General features: G+C 41.3%; 5 protein-coding genes across 7 annotated transcripts in view; 2 read left to right on the top strand and 3 right to left on the bottom strand.

The window, feature by feature from the left end:
* The window catches only part of LOC109533139, a 2,488-nt gene extending 1,349 nt beyond the window's left edge, over positions 1–1,139 (top strand). The window contains exons 2-5 of the mRNA XM_048664992.1: positions 233–526; positions 578–791; positions 833–966; positions 1,020–1,139. Coding sequence (XP_048520949.1) covers positions 233–526; positions 578–791; positions 833–966; positions 1,020–1,109 — 732 coding nt within the window. The 3' untranslated portion in view covers positions 1,110–1,139. The remainder of the gene's footprint in view (positions 1–232; positions 527–577; positions 792–832; positions 967–1,019) is intronic.
* Positions 1,129–3,485, bottom strand: LOC125503891 (UPF0669 protein C6orf120 homolog). Its single transcript, XM_048664993.1, has 4 exons — positions 3,379–3,485; positions 3,045–3,184; positions 2,876–2,992; positions 1,129–1,484 (listed from the first exon to the last, which is right to left on the bottom strand). Exons 1-4 carry the CDS (start codon positions 3,421–3,423, stop codon positions 1,202–1,204), a joined length of 585 nt encoding a protein of 194 aa, XP_048520950.1. The 5' UTR covers positions 3,424–3,485; the 3' UTR covers positions 1,129–1,201.
* Positions 3,486–3,504: 19 nt separating this feature from the next.
* Positions 3,505–6,780, bottom strand: LOC109533117 (DNA mismatch repair protein Mlh1). 2 transcript variants are annotated; one of them, XM_019898367.2, is made up of 13 exons: positions 6,723–6,780; positions 6,455–6,655; positions 6,205–6,404; positions 5,960–6,150; positions 5,803–5,905; positions 5,613–5,746; positions 5,333–5,559; positions 5,188–5,277; positions 4,929–5,133; positions 4,731–4,872; positions 4,212–4,442; positions 3,952–4,157; positions 3,505–3,899 (listed from the first exon to the last, which is right to left on the bottom strand). In XM_019898367.2, the coding sequence occupies exons 2-13, from the start codon at positions 6,626–6,628 to the stop codon at positions 3,601–3,603; spliced, it is 2,202 nt and encodes a 733-aa protein (XP_019753926.2). In that variant the 5' UTR covers positions 6,629–6,655; positions 6,723–6,780; the 3' UTR covers positions 3,505–3,600. The 2 variants fall into 2 exon arrangements, with proteins under 2 accessions (XP_019753926.2, XP_019753917.2); XM_019898358.2 differs by having other exon boundaries at positions 6,455–6,733.
* An 83-nt stretch (positions 6,781–6,863) lies between these two features.
* On the top strand, positions 6,864–8,196 carry LOC109533763 (CRAL-TRIO domain-containing protein C3H8.02). The gene has a single exon (XM_019898401.2). The coding sequence runs from the start codon at positions 7,060–7,062 to the stop codon at positions 7,735–7,737; it is 678 nt and encodes a 225-aa protein (XP_019753960.1). The 5' UTR covers positions 6,864–7,059; the 3' UTR covers positions 7,738–8,196.
* On the bottom strand, positions 7,830–11,030 carry LOC109533761 (aspartate--tRNA ligase, mitochondrial). Of its 2 annotated transcripts, XM_048664991.1 has the most exons (11): positions 10,711–11,030; positions 10,245–10,514; positions 10,073–10,192; positions 9,778–10,020; positions 9,573–9,721; positions 9,310–9,517; positions 8,952–9,260; positions 8,684–8,899; positions 8,486–8,633; positions 8,184–8,430; positions 7,830–8,014 (listed from the first exon to the last, which is right to left on the bottom strand). In XM_048664991.1, the coding sequence occupies exons 1-10, from the start codon at positions 10,789–10,791 to the stop codon at positions 8,228–8,230; spliced, it is 1,947 nt and encodes a 648-aa protein (XP_048520948.1). In that variant the 5' UTR covers positions 10,792–11,030; the 3' UTR covers positions 7,830–8,014; positions 8,184–8,227. The 2 variants fall into 2 exon arrangements, with proteins under 2 accessions (XP_048520948.1, XP_019754726.2); XM_019899167.2 differs by having other exon boundaries at positions 7,830–8,430.
* Positions 11,031–11,683: the final 653 nt, after the last annotated feature.

The raw sequence follows: 11,683 nt of genomic DNA, 5'->3' as shown, positions 1-11,683 counted from the left end.
AATTCTGTGGCTCGAATGGTTCTTGAGAAACTTCGAATAAAGGCCATTTAGTTATCTCTGGAATGATGTAAGAACGAGTGTTCTTGCTCATTTTGCTTCCGAGAAACATGCAAAACGAGACGGAAAACATGGAATTTTGGCATAATCTTGCGCCACCTTTGCACAAAACGACGATCATTTTCACAAAGGAAAATCAAATACAACTTTTTTAATGGAAAGCGACGAATTTCAGCTCGCTACAGCGTATCCTCCTTGCGAACCCTTGCAATCCACCTCCAAAGTGATGTGCCATAATCCATCAGCAACGGGAGAAGGAGATTCACGCAAGTCCCCGGACAATTCGCTGAAAATCCGCGATGTGACCTCCGATTTCATATCGTTTAAAGCTCCAGATGAAAATCCGCCAGTTTCAAGCTTCATTCCTCGATCTTTGCCTGGTTGCTCTACTGGAGACCAGCGCGCTCCCAAAGACATCACCGAGTTGCGGCAAACAATCAGGAGCAAAGAGTACCGAACAAAAAAGCAGGTGAGCAAGCGCTAAATAATCGGGTAGGCACTGCAACGTGCTTCTAGAAAGATTCTCTCGGATCTGTACGAGGCAAGTGAGCAGTCGCTGATGATTCGGCCGAATGCCTCCAAGCTCAGCAACCGGCCGATGCCGAGCGAAATTAAAAACACCATAGAAACTCTGAAGTTCAAAAAGCCGGTTCCGCAGTTCTTCACTAGAACGGAAAAGCGACTCTTTCATACTCCGGGAGTTTATTTCGCTGAGACCAAAGGCAGCAATCCAGGTGAGTGGGCTGAAGTTGAGCAGCAAAGATGTGCGATTTAGTGTCGATCGGAACAGGAGAAGGAAGCAGCGAACAAGGAGGGTCCGAAGCCACGCTGGATATTCTGCAGCCGACACACGAGCTCCGGTCGCATAACAGTAATTACTATGCGGTTGATTCAGGGGCCCAAACCGATGTAAGCAGTGCATGATAGTGGGAACAAAATGGCTTTAATTGTCCCCCTTGCAGGTTTCCCCGGCATGTCCTTGCCCAAAGAAGGACAAGAAGAGCTTGAAGTGGAAAATCATCATCAACAAGCACTCGGATTGTAAACGTTAATGATTCAAAAAAATACCCCTAAAAAATTAACGAAGATTTATTTTCTAAAACTAGACATTTCACTGAAAGTTTTTTGAAAAATTGAAAACGACTCACAGAAAAATCAACTGCAAAACTTCCAAAACCGAGTAAATGCTCGACATGCTTGAACTTCGTTTGCTTCTTTTCTTCTTCACGCGGTGCTTGAACGCAGCTTCAGCAGAATCGCTGTTTCCAACTTCTTCACTCGCCGGCTCCTTTACATCCAGCAGCTCTTTCTTGATTACAACCCACCGCTTATGGGCGTATGGGAAAGAGGGATTTTCCTGCACTTGCAACAGGAAAACTGATGTCTCTGCGTAGCCATAGACTCCCACCGCCAATGGGAACTCGAAGCTAAAACAAGTTTTTTTCACATAATTGAAGACATTCAATCTGAAGACTAAACGGCATTATAAATATACAGGGTGTCCCATACTGCAACATTTTTTTGCTCAAAAGAAGACGATTTGTCCTAAGTTTTATTTTTTTTTAATTATTGGCTTCTATGTTATTGATGGGCTAAATTATGTTTTTTGCGAAATACAGGGTGTCCCGTAAGCACATGATTAAAAGGATGCTGCGATATTCTTTGCATCAAAGGAAGACGATCTGACCTAACTTTTATTAACAAAAAATGACTGGCTCCTCTGCGATTAATGGTCAAAGATCTTCAAAAAATGTATCTTTTGAAATATCCAGAGAATTGTAATAGATGTATTTTAGTGAAACACGCTGTGAATTTCTTCCTATGTAAGACTCTTGATGAAACAATCGAGTTCATCCGTTTTGGACAAGTGGTGAATGCTTGAGTGTCGTGGTACAAAAACTACTGGAACTTTTCAGTTGGTGGATGAAATCAACTCATTTTCTTTTCGGTTGATGCACTAATCATTTATTCGCAATTTTGTGCTCTTTGTAAAATCTTGTAGCAGTCATAGTTTTAGCGAAGAAAATATTTCTGTTTCCTTGCCACTTAACAATGTTAGACTTTAACTGCAAATATCGCGATACGGGGCATAAATTAATTGTCAATCAATCTCACAAATTCGTTTCGAATGACCTTTTCTAATAAAGAAGTTACCGACATGGTCAAAGTATTAGGGTTTTGCGAAGACAAAGTGCGTGAAAGCGTGAAAGTGGCAAAAAAACTAAATTTTTTTTGCAAAAACTATGAATGCCACAAGATTTCATAAAGATATAAAGAGCACAAAATTGTGAATAAATAATTAATGCATCAACCAAGAAAAAAATGAGTTGATTCCATCGAGCAAATAAAACGTTTGGGTAGTTTTTGTACCACGACACCAGGGGCGGATCCAGCTTTCGAGTCAGGGGAGGTCAAGAAGTAGAAATTCAGTCTTTTGTTGTCCCCTGGACCCGCCCTTGCACGACACTCAAGAATTCACCACTTGCCCAGAACGGCTTGACTCGATTGTTTCATTAAAATATGAGTCTTACGTAAGTACAAATTCACGGTGAGTTTCACCAAAATATCTCGTACCATTATCTCGATATTTCGAAGATAATTTTTTTGTAGAACTTTGACCATCAATCGCAGAGGAGCCAGATATTTTTTGTTATTAAAAGTTAAGTCAGATCGTCTTCCTTTGATCCAAATAATATCCCAGAACCGTTTTGATCAAGCTCTTATGGGACAACCTGTATTTAGCGAACGGTACGATGGATTTTAATGAAACTCGCTGCGAGTTTATTGCTGTGTAAGACTGATGTTAAGCCTTTATAACCTTTCTGGAACTTCGACGACGTCATCCCCACAAGTGGCCGAATGCAAACTGTAAGTCTCAGGATCATAAGTGGGCGCTTTCACTGTTTCTGAGATGTACAAATCGGCGTCGCCCAGTCTGAAACCAAACCAAGTTGAAGCGGAAATCTTCCAGATAATTTCAGTCTTACATTGATGTGAGATTGAGAACGATGGGCCTTCCACTGTAGACATAGAAATACGAAAAGTTGCCCCTTTCAATAACTTCGGCAGTTTGGGCCAAAATGTTCGGGGTTTTTGGCACATCCACATTGATGAGTTTGCCAAACAGCTAGAAAAAAACATCCTTTGTGCACACGATTAGGCAGCAATTGCTAAAGATTGAGATCTTATCGAAGCACTGCTTGCAAGGGCCATCTTTAATTAATAATTAATAGGTCAAAGAGGGATAAGCCCAAATTTTTTTTTACAAGCCGACTTTTGTTCCTAGTTTCTTCGCAATTTTAACGATAAATTAACACTTACAATTGTTATAATGACACACAACAGAATAAAGAAAACATTAATCATTTTCAAAAATGAAAATAAGGTTAGGATCACATGTTAGGATGAATGTCAACATAACAACTAGACGGGGAAAGACAGAAGTGCTCAGGCGCTTTTTTGGTTTATTTACAAAATATAACAAACGTTACTCCCTATGGTGTACAAAATAAACTTAATGCAAAACAATGCCACAGTAAAAAGTTAACATCTCTCAAACACTTTATACAAATTAGGCAAATTGGCTATTTCCAAAATTGCAGCATTTTGGGTGAAACGCCTCGAAGGAATAAAATATTCTTTTAAAGCCGGATACAGTACATATTCAGTGACCCATTTCCAGGATTTCCCATTCTCGTCAGTGTCGCTGGAAACATTCGCGTAAAACATGGCAGTTTCTCTGGCGAATGAGTCGAAACACTTTTTTTCCTCCTCCCAGTCGACTTCCGTCGCCAGTCGGATTAGGTAGAGCGGCACCCCCAAGGGGTTGGGAATGTAGTTTTCTGAAAAATCAAGTTTTTCAACGGGAAATTGAGCCGCAATTACCAGACACACCAAGCAGGATGGGTAGGCTCTGCAGCATCCCATTAGGGCCAATGTTGATGGAAAAATACTCCCGAAGCATGGGCCCTCTCTCGGTTAAAATCTCACTAATCCGAACAGCCAGTTCTTCCTTTGGACCATCTTCTTCGGTCCATCCGGTATCTGGCAAATCCAGGCCGAGCAGCGCCAGGTCTTTAATCGGCATCGCATTTTCGAACCTGAAGACGCGAAATAGGATTTATCAATCCCCGCTGAGAATCAATGTAACTTACCGGTAACAGTCAAAGTTCTGGAAATTGTACAAAACCAACTGATAAAACAGTTCCTCAAGTATCAGCTTGGTGTTGCAAAGCAGTAGTTGAGTGTTGTACTGAATCAGTGCCTGGCTTGGGCTGATTGAGCCGACAAAAACGTGCTGAGCAAACGTTTCACGGAGCGTTCGATGGCAATTTTCCTCCACGCTTTTCCTAAGCTGCAGTACGCTGGTCAACTTTGTATCTACTCTACAATATCAGAACGCAAAAATTGTAAAAATTAATCAAACAGTAATTTACCGAGTGGCTCGCCTTCGCCACAACGTTGAGAGTTTTGAAATAAAACAAAAATTTGTAAGACTTCAAAACTTTAAAGCGGCACTGCTTCGCTGTTCAGTTGCTCTATTTTTTCCTAATCAAAAGCTCTACTGTTAACGTAAGATAATGCGAAAACTTTCAAATTAAGTGAATTTTCAACTTGCGCCTGCATTCTGGTGAAGTATCACCACTCAACTTTGGACCACCCTGTAAATATACCTGGTTATCTTCTTGATCAGATGCTTGCTGAGCGGCTTTTCGCATTTTTTTGCCTCCTGAGACGCAGATATTTGGGACTGTAAAGACACCACATTGGATTTATCAGCGGCGTCGTTGGATGGTTGCTCAGTAGCCGCCTTAGCTTGGGTGCCAACACCGTTAAAATCCCTGCAGACATTTAGAGCTTCTAATAAATACCTGGCGAATCATTCAGATCCTGAACAGTTTTATCCAAGCACCGATCTTCGAACGATTCCTGCTGCTGCAAAAAGTGAGCATGGTGTTTGTCGTATTCCGCCTCTGTTAAGGAGACATTTGCGTCTTGGGGCTTGTCGGGAAAAATATTTTTTCGGCTCACATCGAAAAACTTGTCCAATTTCTGGAGATTCGAGTCGGTCCGGACCTAAAATTGACTCCTCCATGACTCCAGCCGGGGAAAAGTAAATCCACATCGTACCGTATACTTGGGCGATTCTGCCACTTTTCTCGAGTCATCCTTGTCCCTTAAAGTTTCACGGGTCTCGATTTGCAAGCCAGGCAGTTTGGACTGAAACATCCACTAATCAGAACTACTCAGAAAAATGTCACAAATCCAAGCCAACCTGAGTGTAGAACACTCGGGAACTGTTCGACCCCAGCAATTTCTGCTCAAGTGCAGTCGCAATGGACTCAACGACTTGGGTTTCATTCAGAAAATGCACCTCATGTTTAGTAGGGTGCACGTTAATATCCACGTTGTTCGGATTCAATTCTAGGCTTAAATACACAAAAGGGTGGCTGTTTTTCGGCAGGTAAGTCTGGTAAACTGCGTCGATGCACTTTTTCAAACCTGCAACAACTCCCTGCATTGGAGACTACAAATTAACCAAACCCAAGACTCACTGGGAGAATCCACTAGCCGGTGGTTGATGAAGAGCAAAAACTGGAACTTTTTCGTCGAGTAATTCACGTTCGTCATGTAACCGCTGCAGGAAAACTGTAAATTGTCGTTCTCCAAGTTGAAATCCAGCAATTCTCTGCAAACCCCAATCAACCATAGCTAGCCCAAATATGAAAAAGCAATAAAACATACCTAGCAATAGAACTTCCATAGATAAGCCTGATGTTTTCAACGTGGGTTGAATTAACTGGGGTGCGAATATCATTGTTTGCGCCATGCTTTTTTAAGGCAAACCCTAAGAGAACATTTCCTTCGATTACTTTGCTCTTGCTTAGACCTAATCACTTACCCACTAGGGCATTATGAATGGCATATTTGGTGACCACATCTGAAATCTTCTGATATTCCTCCGCAGGCGATCTCAAGGCATTCCTCCTAACATTCATGTTGTAAAACAAGTCTTCCACTGTGATAATTGTGCCTTGATTGCCTGCCAGAGGTTTGGGTTTGGCTTTCAGCTTGCTGTCGCAATATTCAGCCCTAAAAAATCAAATTTCGTCGCATTCAGCACCAAATAAACTGGCATACTCTTACTGATAGGCGCAAATATCATTTTTCGTCTTTGAAATTATTGTCAAGTGCGCCACATGTGAAATACTAGCCAGGGCTTCGCCCCTGAACCCATACGTTGAGATTTTATGGAGATCCTCGAATTCCTGAAGCTTGGAAGTGGTGAAGCGTTCACAAACAATTTCGAAATCTTCCTTTCGAATGCCAGTGCCATTGTCTTGAATCTTGATTTGAGTTGTTTGGCATTTAACGTCCAAGGAGTTTGGGTACTTACTTGTAACAGCTTCAAACCTCCGTTTTTTACAGTAACTTGAATATTAGAAGCTTTCGCATCCAAACTGTTCTCGATCAGTTCCTTTAAAGCGTTTGCCGGCCTCTGGATTACTTCGCCCGCAGCGATTCGATTAATAACTTCTTGACTGAGTTTCCTAATCGGCTTCCGATCCATTGTCAATACGTTTAAACTTGTTTTCCACTATAATAAATAAAAAGTAAAATGTATAAACAAAATCAAACGTTTAAACCATTGACATAAACATAACCTTGGATCCACCATGGTTGTTTCCTCTGGCCAGCCCTAGTCCATCTCATTCTAATCATGCATAAAGGCGAGAGATAAACATGCAATTCGAACGGACTTTAACGGATCCGGTCAGCAAGTAGTTGGAAACTGATTTTGTCAACTTCACACCATTTCCAGTTGTCAAAACTTCATTATCCAAAGATGTGATCAGTAAGCAAATAAATAGTAATTTGATCTAGTTCCCATTTTATCTTATCAGCCACATGCTCTGCCCCAAGTATTAGCAGATCAGGCAAAAATCCATATAACGTTCATTGAATTGTATTTAGTTGACGTAAACAAGATCGGGAGAGAAAATGGCTGGAAGCCCTCCAACACCAGAAGCTCAGTTTCAAGATCTGAAAAGTCGAATGAAACTCATTTCTGAAGCGGATCCCGAGCAGTATCACAATGACTTCTCGTTGAAAAGGTACTTGCGAGCCTTCGGGAGTGCTGACAGTGCCTTTCAGGCCATATTGAAGACGAACAAGTGGAGAAAGGACTATGGGGTGGCTGAACTGAATCCAGAGCATTCAGTTGTGAAAAAGAACCTGGAAGCCAATAAAGCCAGAGTGTTGAAGCATAGGGATATGCAGGGACGACCGGTGGTTTACATCCCAGCCAAGAACCACAATGTCAGCGAAAGGGACATCGATGAACTAACAAAGTTCATTGTCTATTGTCTGGAGGATGCCTGCAAACGGTGTTTTGAGGAAGTCATTGACAATCTATGCATAGTATTCGATTTGAAAGACTTCGGCCTCAATTGCATGGATTACCAACTGATCAAGAACCTGATTTGGCTGCTTAGCAGGCACTATCCCGAGAGATTGGGAGTTTGTTTGATCATCAATTCTTCCACTATCTTCTCGGGGTGCTGGGCTGTGATCAAGGGCTGGCTGGATGAGAAAACTGCCGGAAAAGTCAATTTTGTTAGCTCAGAAGCTGACCTGTGCAACTACTTGATACCTGATATCTTACCTGATGATATATAAGTTCCAGGTATACACCTAGGATTAGGTTCCAGTGACTAATGGTATGCCATATTGCTCTACTAAGTTTTGTCTCTCTAATAATTACCAAAAAAACTTGTTCAAACTCATATATTTTCATTTAAAACGCATTTTCCATGTCACTGCCACCAAACATAATCAATTAGTGTCTCAATTGAAGTCTAAAGAAATATTTATAATTCCTAAAGCGTCGACAGTGCATGTACTACATAGGAACCAATTTGTTCAAGATACTTGTTTTTAACGTGAAGTGAATCATCTGCAAAGAAATGCAATATATCTTTCCCTGTTTAAACTGGGCTTTAATCAACAATGTACAAATCCCGATTCACTTCGCAAAGAAAACAAACAGCTAAATGGATAAAACCTTAGAACATTTCAAAATATAAAAACTGCAAAAATAACAGTGTTAATGTGATAAAATATACCATATTTTGAGAATATCCGCGTTTGCCTCGCAAGCTCATAAAAGCTAGCTATGTCCTGTTAGGGGCCTGATATGATATAACTTTAGCGTCTCCTCTGGCAATTCAGATGGAGCTTGACTGACCGGGTCTTTTCCCTCGAAAGTTTTGGGGAAAGCGATCACATCCCGAATACTGGTCATTTGCAAAAGAACTGCCAAAATCCGGTCTAGACCCAGGGCGATGCCTCCGTGAGGTGGACAGCCTGATCCTGAAAGTATTTGTAATTAAACCTAGAGACGTTAATGAAAACAATTCCCATTTACCAAGCATGTCGATGATGTGCTGCAAAGAGTCCCGATCGATATTGAGAACATTTAGTATTTGCTCCTGCAAAACGGGGTCGTGAATCCGGATCGATCCTCCGCCAATTTCGTAGCCATTCAGCACCAAATCATAAGCCAAAGCTCTAACCTGCAGAATTTTTATTAGGCTTGGACGTTAGGGACCAACCCTTTTAGTACCTTTAAAGGGTCCTGGTTGAGCAGATCAAGATCCTCCGCATGCGGTGCGGTAAATGGGTGATGGGCCGACTGCAAATTCCCAGTAACGCCATTTATTTCAAAGAGAGGAAAGTCTACGACCCAGAGAAAATGCAACCCGCTTTTCCTAATTTTGACTTGAGCGGATTGTTCGAGGAATTGAACATATTCCGTCCTAATTCTGCCAAGAAGTAAACTCTAAAAAAGGACCGGAAAATGAAAAAGCCTTGACTGAAACCTCCTTACTCACTGCTTCCTTTTTGGTTCCATAGCAAATAAACAGCACTGAGCCTTCAGTAATAGAAAAACGGTTCAACATTTCCTTGGCTTCCTCAGTGGAGAAGAGATTTTGCATTTTAGTCGGCCAATCTTTGGCTACCACACTCTGCACTAATTTGGCCTTAGGGAATTGTCTAGCTGTTTGCAGTAAGTTCTCTTTCACAGATTTAGTCAGGGTGCAAGGCACGCTTTTAGGGTCGAAAACCAGTAAATACGCTCCAAAATCCTCAACTGCCGCAAATTTCTCGTTATTTTCCAGCAGTGATGTGCAATTTTGCAGCTAAAATCCTCAAATAGACGGATGGAATCGGCATCCAATCAGATACTACCTTAAAATCAAAGGATATATCAGGTTTATCTGATCCGTAGTTCTCCATGGCGTCCCTGTAAGACATCCGGAGGAAAGAGCGCGGTATTTTCTCAACAAAATCTGCAAGGGCATATGATAGCAGCTCTTCTATTAGCTGAATAATCGCCTCTACATCTGTGAAAGACAGCTCTATGTCCAGTTGGGTGAATTCCGGTTGCCTATCAGATCTAGAACACTTCAAAGTTAGGGTAAAATGTATTCACTTCTAGGGGTTTTTCTTGCCTGGCGCTTTCATCTCGATAGCATTTGGCGATTTGAAAGTACCGATCCAAAGCCCCTGCCATCAGCATTTGCTTGAACTGCTGAGGGCTTTGCGCCAACGAATAAAACTTGCCGGGAAATCGAGTGGGAACCACAAACTCCTGAGCCCCCTGGGAAAACGGCCCAGAAAAGTCAGCGAATTTCTCTAGAGAATTCTCCAACTTACTCCAGGAGTGGCTTTAAACAGCGTGGGAGTTTCCACGTCTACAAAATGGTTTTCTATAAGAAACTCCCGGAGTTTCATCAAAAGCCTGGAGCGAACGCGCAAGTTTCTCTGCATCTGTGGGAATCTGATATCCATGTATCTGTATTGCATTCGAAGTGCCTCTTTGGCCTTTTGGAATTGCCGGATATTGAAAGGCAGGTTGCTTCTGGCTTTGTTTACCACTTCCAGGCTGTCCACTTGCAGCTTTAAAGGAATTTTGCTAAGACAATGTGGACAGAAGGCTGGATTAACTCACTTCAATTTCTCCAGTGGTCTGATTCTTGTTTACCATCTCTTTGGGGCGTGCGACAACAGTGCCTGACACTCCGATAATACTTTCATAGGGAACTTCCTCCATTGAGACTATGTTTTTGCCCTGAAAGGCGCTAATAATTAGTCAAAGACGGTTTGTATGTTTGATTTACCACCTCAGGTATCAGCAGCTGAGTCTCTCCATAGCTGTCGCGCAAAACCATAAACTTATTCATTCTCTGATACTCCAACCAACCGCACAAAATCACTTTGTCTCCCACATTGTTTTTGGTCAATTCTCCACAAGTGTGCGTTCTGGTGGTATACCTGCTAATATTTCTGGGAGATTTGGGGCTTTCACTGTCCGTGTCGTCGATCAGATAGACGGTTTTTTGGGAATCTGTTGCGAACTGAGCCCCAGACGGTTTTTTGGCATATTGAAGCAACTGTAAAAGTATTGGGCTTTTGAGTCAAAGTAGACCCTTTAGGGCTAAAGTTGTCAGCGCATTTTTATTGCAGAGCTCCAAATATACCATATTTTGCACATTTCATATAATATATATATATATATATATATAATTTCGTATAATTAGTTGATAATTTTGCATCATGTTGCGCAAAAAGAGAAATCAAGAAAGATACCTTTTTGTGGGGCTTCGGCGCCGCCCTTAAATCCCAAAGGTTCAACTTTGTCCATATGCTTCTTCTAAGGGTTTTAAACATGGTTTTTCATTTAAAAAAATATAAAAAATATTAAATACTAATATAACCAAACATTTTCAAGTTGAAATATGAAATTGTCTGAAGCTCTGTTGCATACAACAAGGCTTATGTACTCGTCTTTATCTATGGCTTATGTTCTCTCTTATTCTTATCTTCTCCTATGTTGCTCTGTTGCTTTTAATGCAATTTTCCCAAAATTCGCGTACTTCATAAATGCGTTGTTGTCGTCACATGAGCAGCTATGTTTCCCGCAAATTAATACAAGAAACGTAAGTCAAAATATCAAAAAAAATTATGAGTTTTTTTTCACTCAAACGACCTGATCGCCAAGTTGTTTAATGGGACGTTAGTATTACAATTGTCTTCATCGATGAAATTAACAACAAATTGTGCTTCGCGACTTACGTCACTCCCTGAATGGAGCAACGAGTGAAGCTTTAAATTCAAAATGGCAACTAGAAAACGTCAAAATGTCACATATTGTGGGACACTTTTGATTTTCCAGATTTCCCTTTAAGTTTTGGGGCAAACACCGGTTGTTAAATGTAATGGTTTGGAAAACTTGGACTTCCACGTGGAAGTGACTTTGTCAACGGCATTTTGTTTAACTCGGTCAAAATGGTCCAACTTTTATTGATTTCAATCAGCCAGAAAAAGTCGGCGTTTTCTAGCATTGCAGTGCGATATTCGCGCTAAATGGGCCCCCCCAAATTGAAGTAGGGGTTAGCAACTTTCAAGAATGAATAGAGCTACCAAAGCAGAGATAAAAGTGCAACCAATATTACCGTTCAAAAGTAAAAATAACATTTTCAAAGTACTTAATCAGCTGGAGACAGATCTGGCGCTTGCGTGTTTCGCGGAAGTGAAGTTGGACGAGCCAGTGTGCGCGTAC

This window comes from Dendroctonus ponderosae, unplaced genomic scaffold (assembly GCF_020466585.1).
Source record: "Dendroctonus ponderosae isolate FM_Combo_2020 unplaced genomic scaffold, Dpon_F_20191213v2 Dpon_F_20191213_3, whole genome shotgun sequence".
In the NCBI taxonomy this organism is placed as follows: domain Eukaryota; kingdom Metazoa; phylum Arthropoda; class Insecta; order Coleoptera; family Curculionidae; genus Dendroctonus; species Dendroctonus ponderosae.
The sequence above is the reverse complement of the archived record's forward strand: the minus strand, read 5'-3'. Positions and strand labels throughout refer to the sequence as shown.

Coding starts and splice junctions, on each gene's coding strand:
- LOC125503891 (XM_048664993.1), bottom strand. CDS start 3,423: ATGATTAATGTTTTCTTTATTCTGTTGTGTGTCATTATAACAATT. Junction 3,185..3,378: donor TGTGTGTCATTATAACAATT/GTAAGTGTTAAT, acceptor GTTTTTTTCTAG/CTGTTTGGCAAACTCATCAA. Junction 1,485..2,875: donor GTCGTCGAAGTTCCAGAAAG/GTTATAAAGGCT, acceptor AACTTGTTTTAG/CTTCGAGTTCCCATTGGCGG.
- LOC109533117 (XM_019898367.2), bottom strand. CDS start 6,628: ATGGATCGGAAGCCGATTAGGAAACTCAGTCAAGAAGTTATTAATCGA. Junction 6,151..6,204: donor AATGATATTTGCGCCTATCA/GTAAGAGTATGC, acceptor TTGATTTTTTAG/GGCTGAATATTGCGACAGCA. Junction 5,560..5,612: donor CCGGCTAGTGGATTCTCCCA/GTGAGTCTTGGG, acceptor GAGTTGTTGCAG/GTTTGAAAAAGTGCATCGAC.
- LOC109533763 (XM_019898401.2), top strand. CDS start 7,060: ATGGCTGGAAGCCCTCCAACACCAGAAGCTCAGTTTCAAGATCTGAAA.
- LOC109533761 (XM_019899167.2), bottom strand. CDS start 10,791: ATGTTTAAAACCCTTAGAAGAAGCATATGGACAAAGTTGAACCTTTGG. Junction 8,900..8,951: donor ATGGAACCAAAAAGGAAGCA/GTGAGTAAGGAG, acceptor GTCCTTTTTTAG/AGTTTACTTCTTGGCAGAAT. Junction 8,431..8,485: donor GCACATCATCGACATGCTTG/GTAAATGGGAAT, acceptor AAATACTTTCAG/GATCAGGCTGTCCACCTCAC.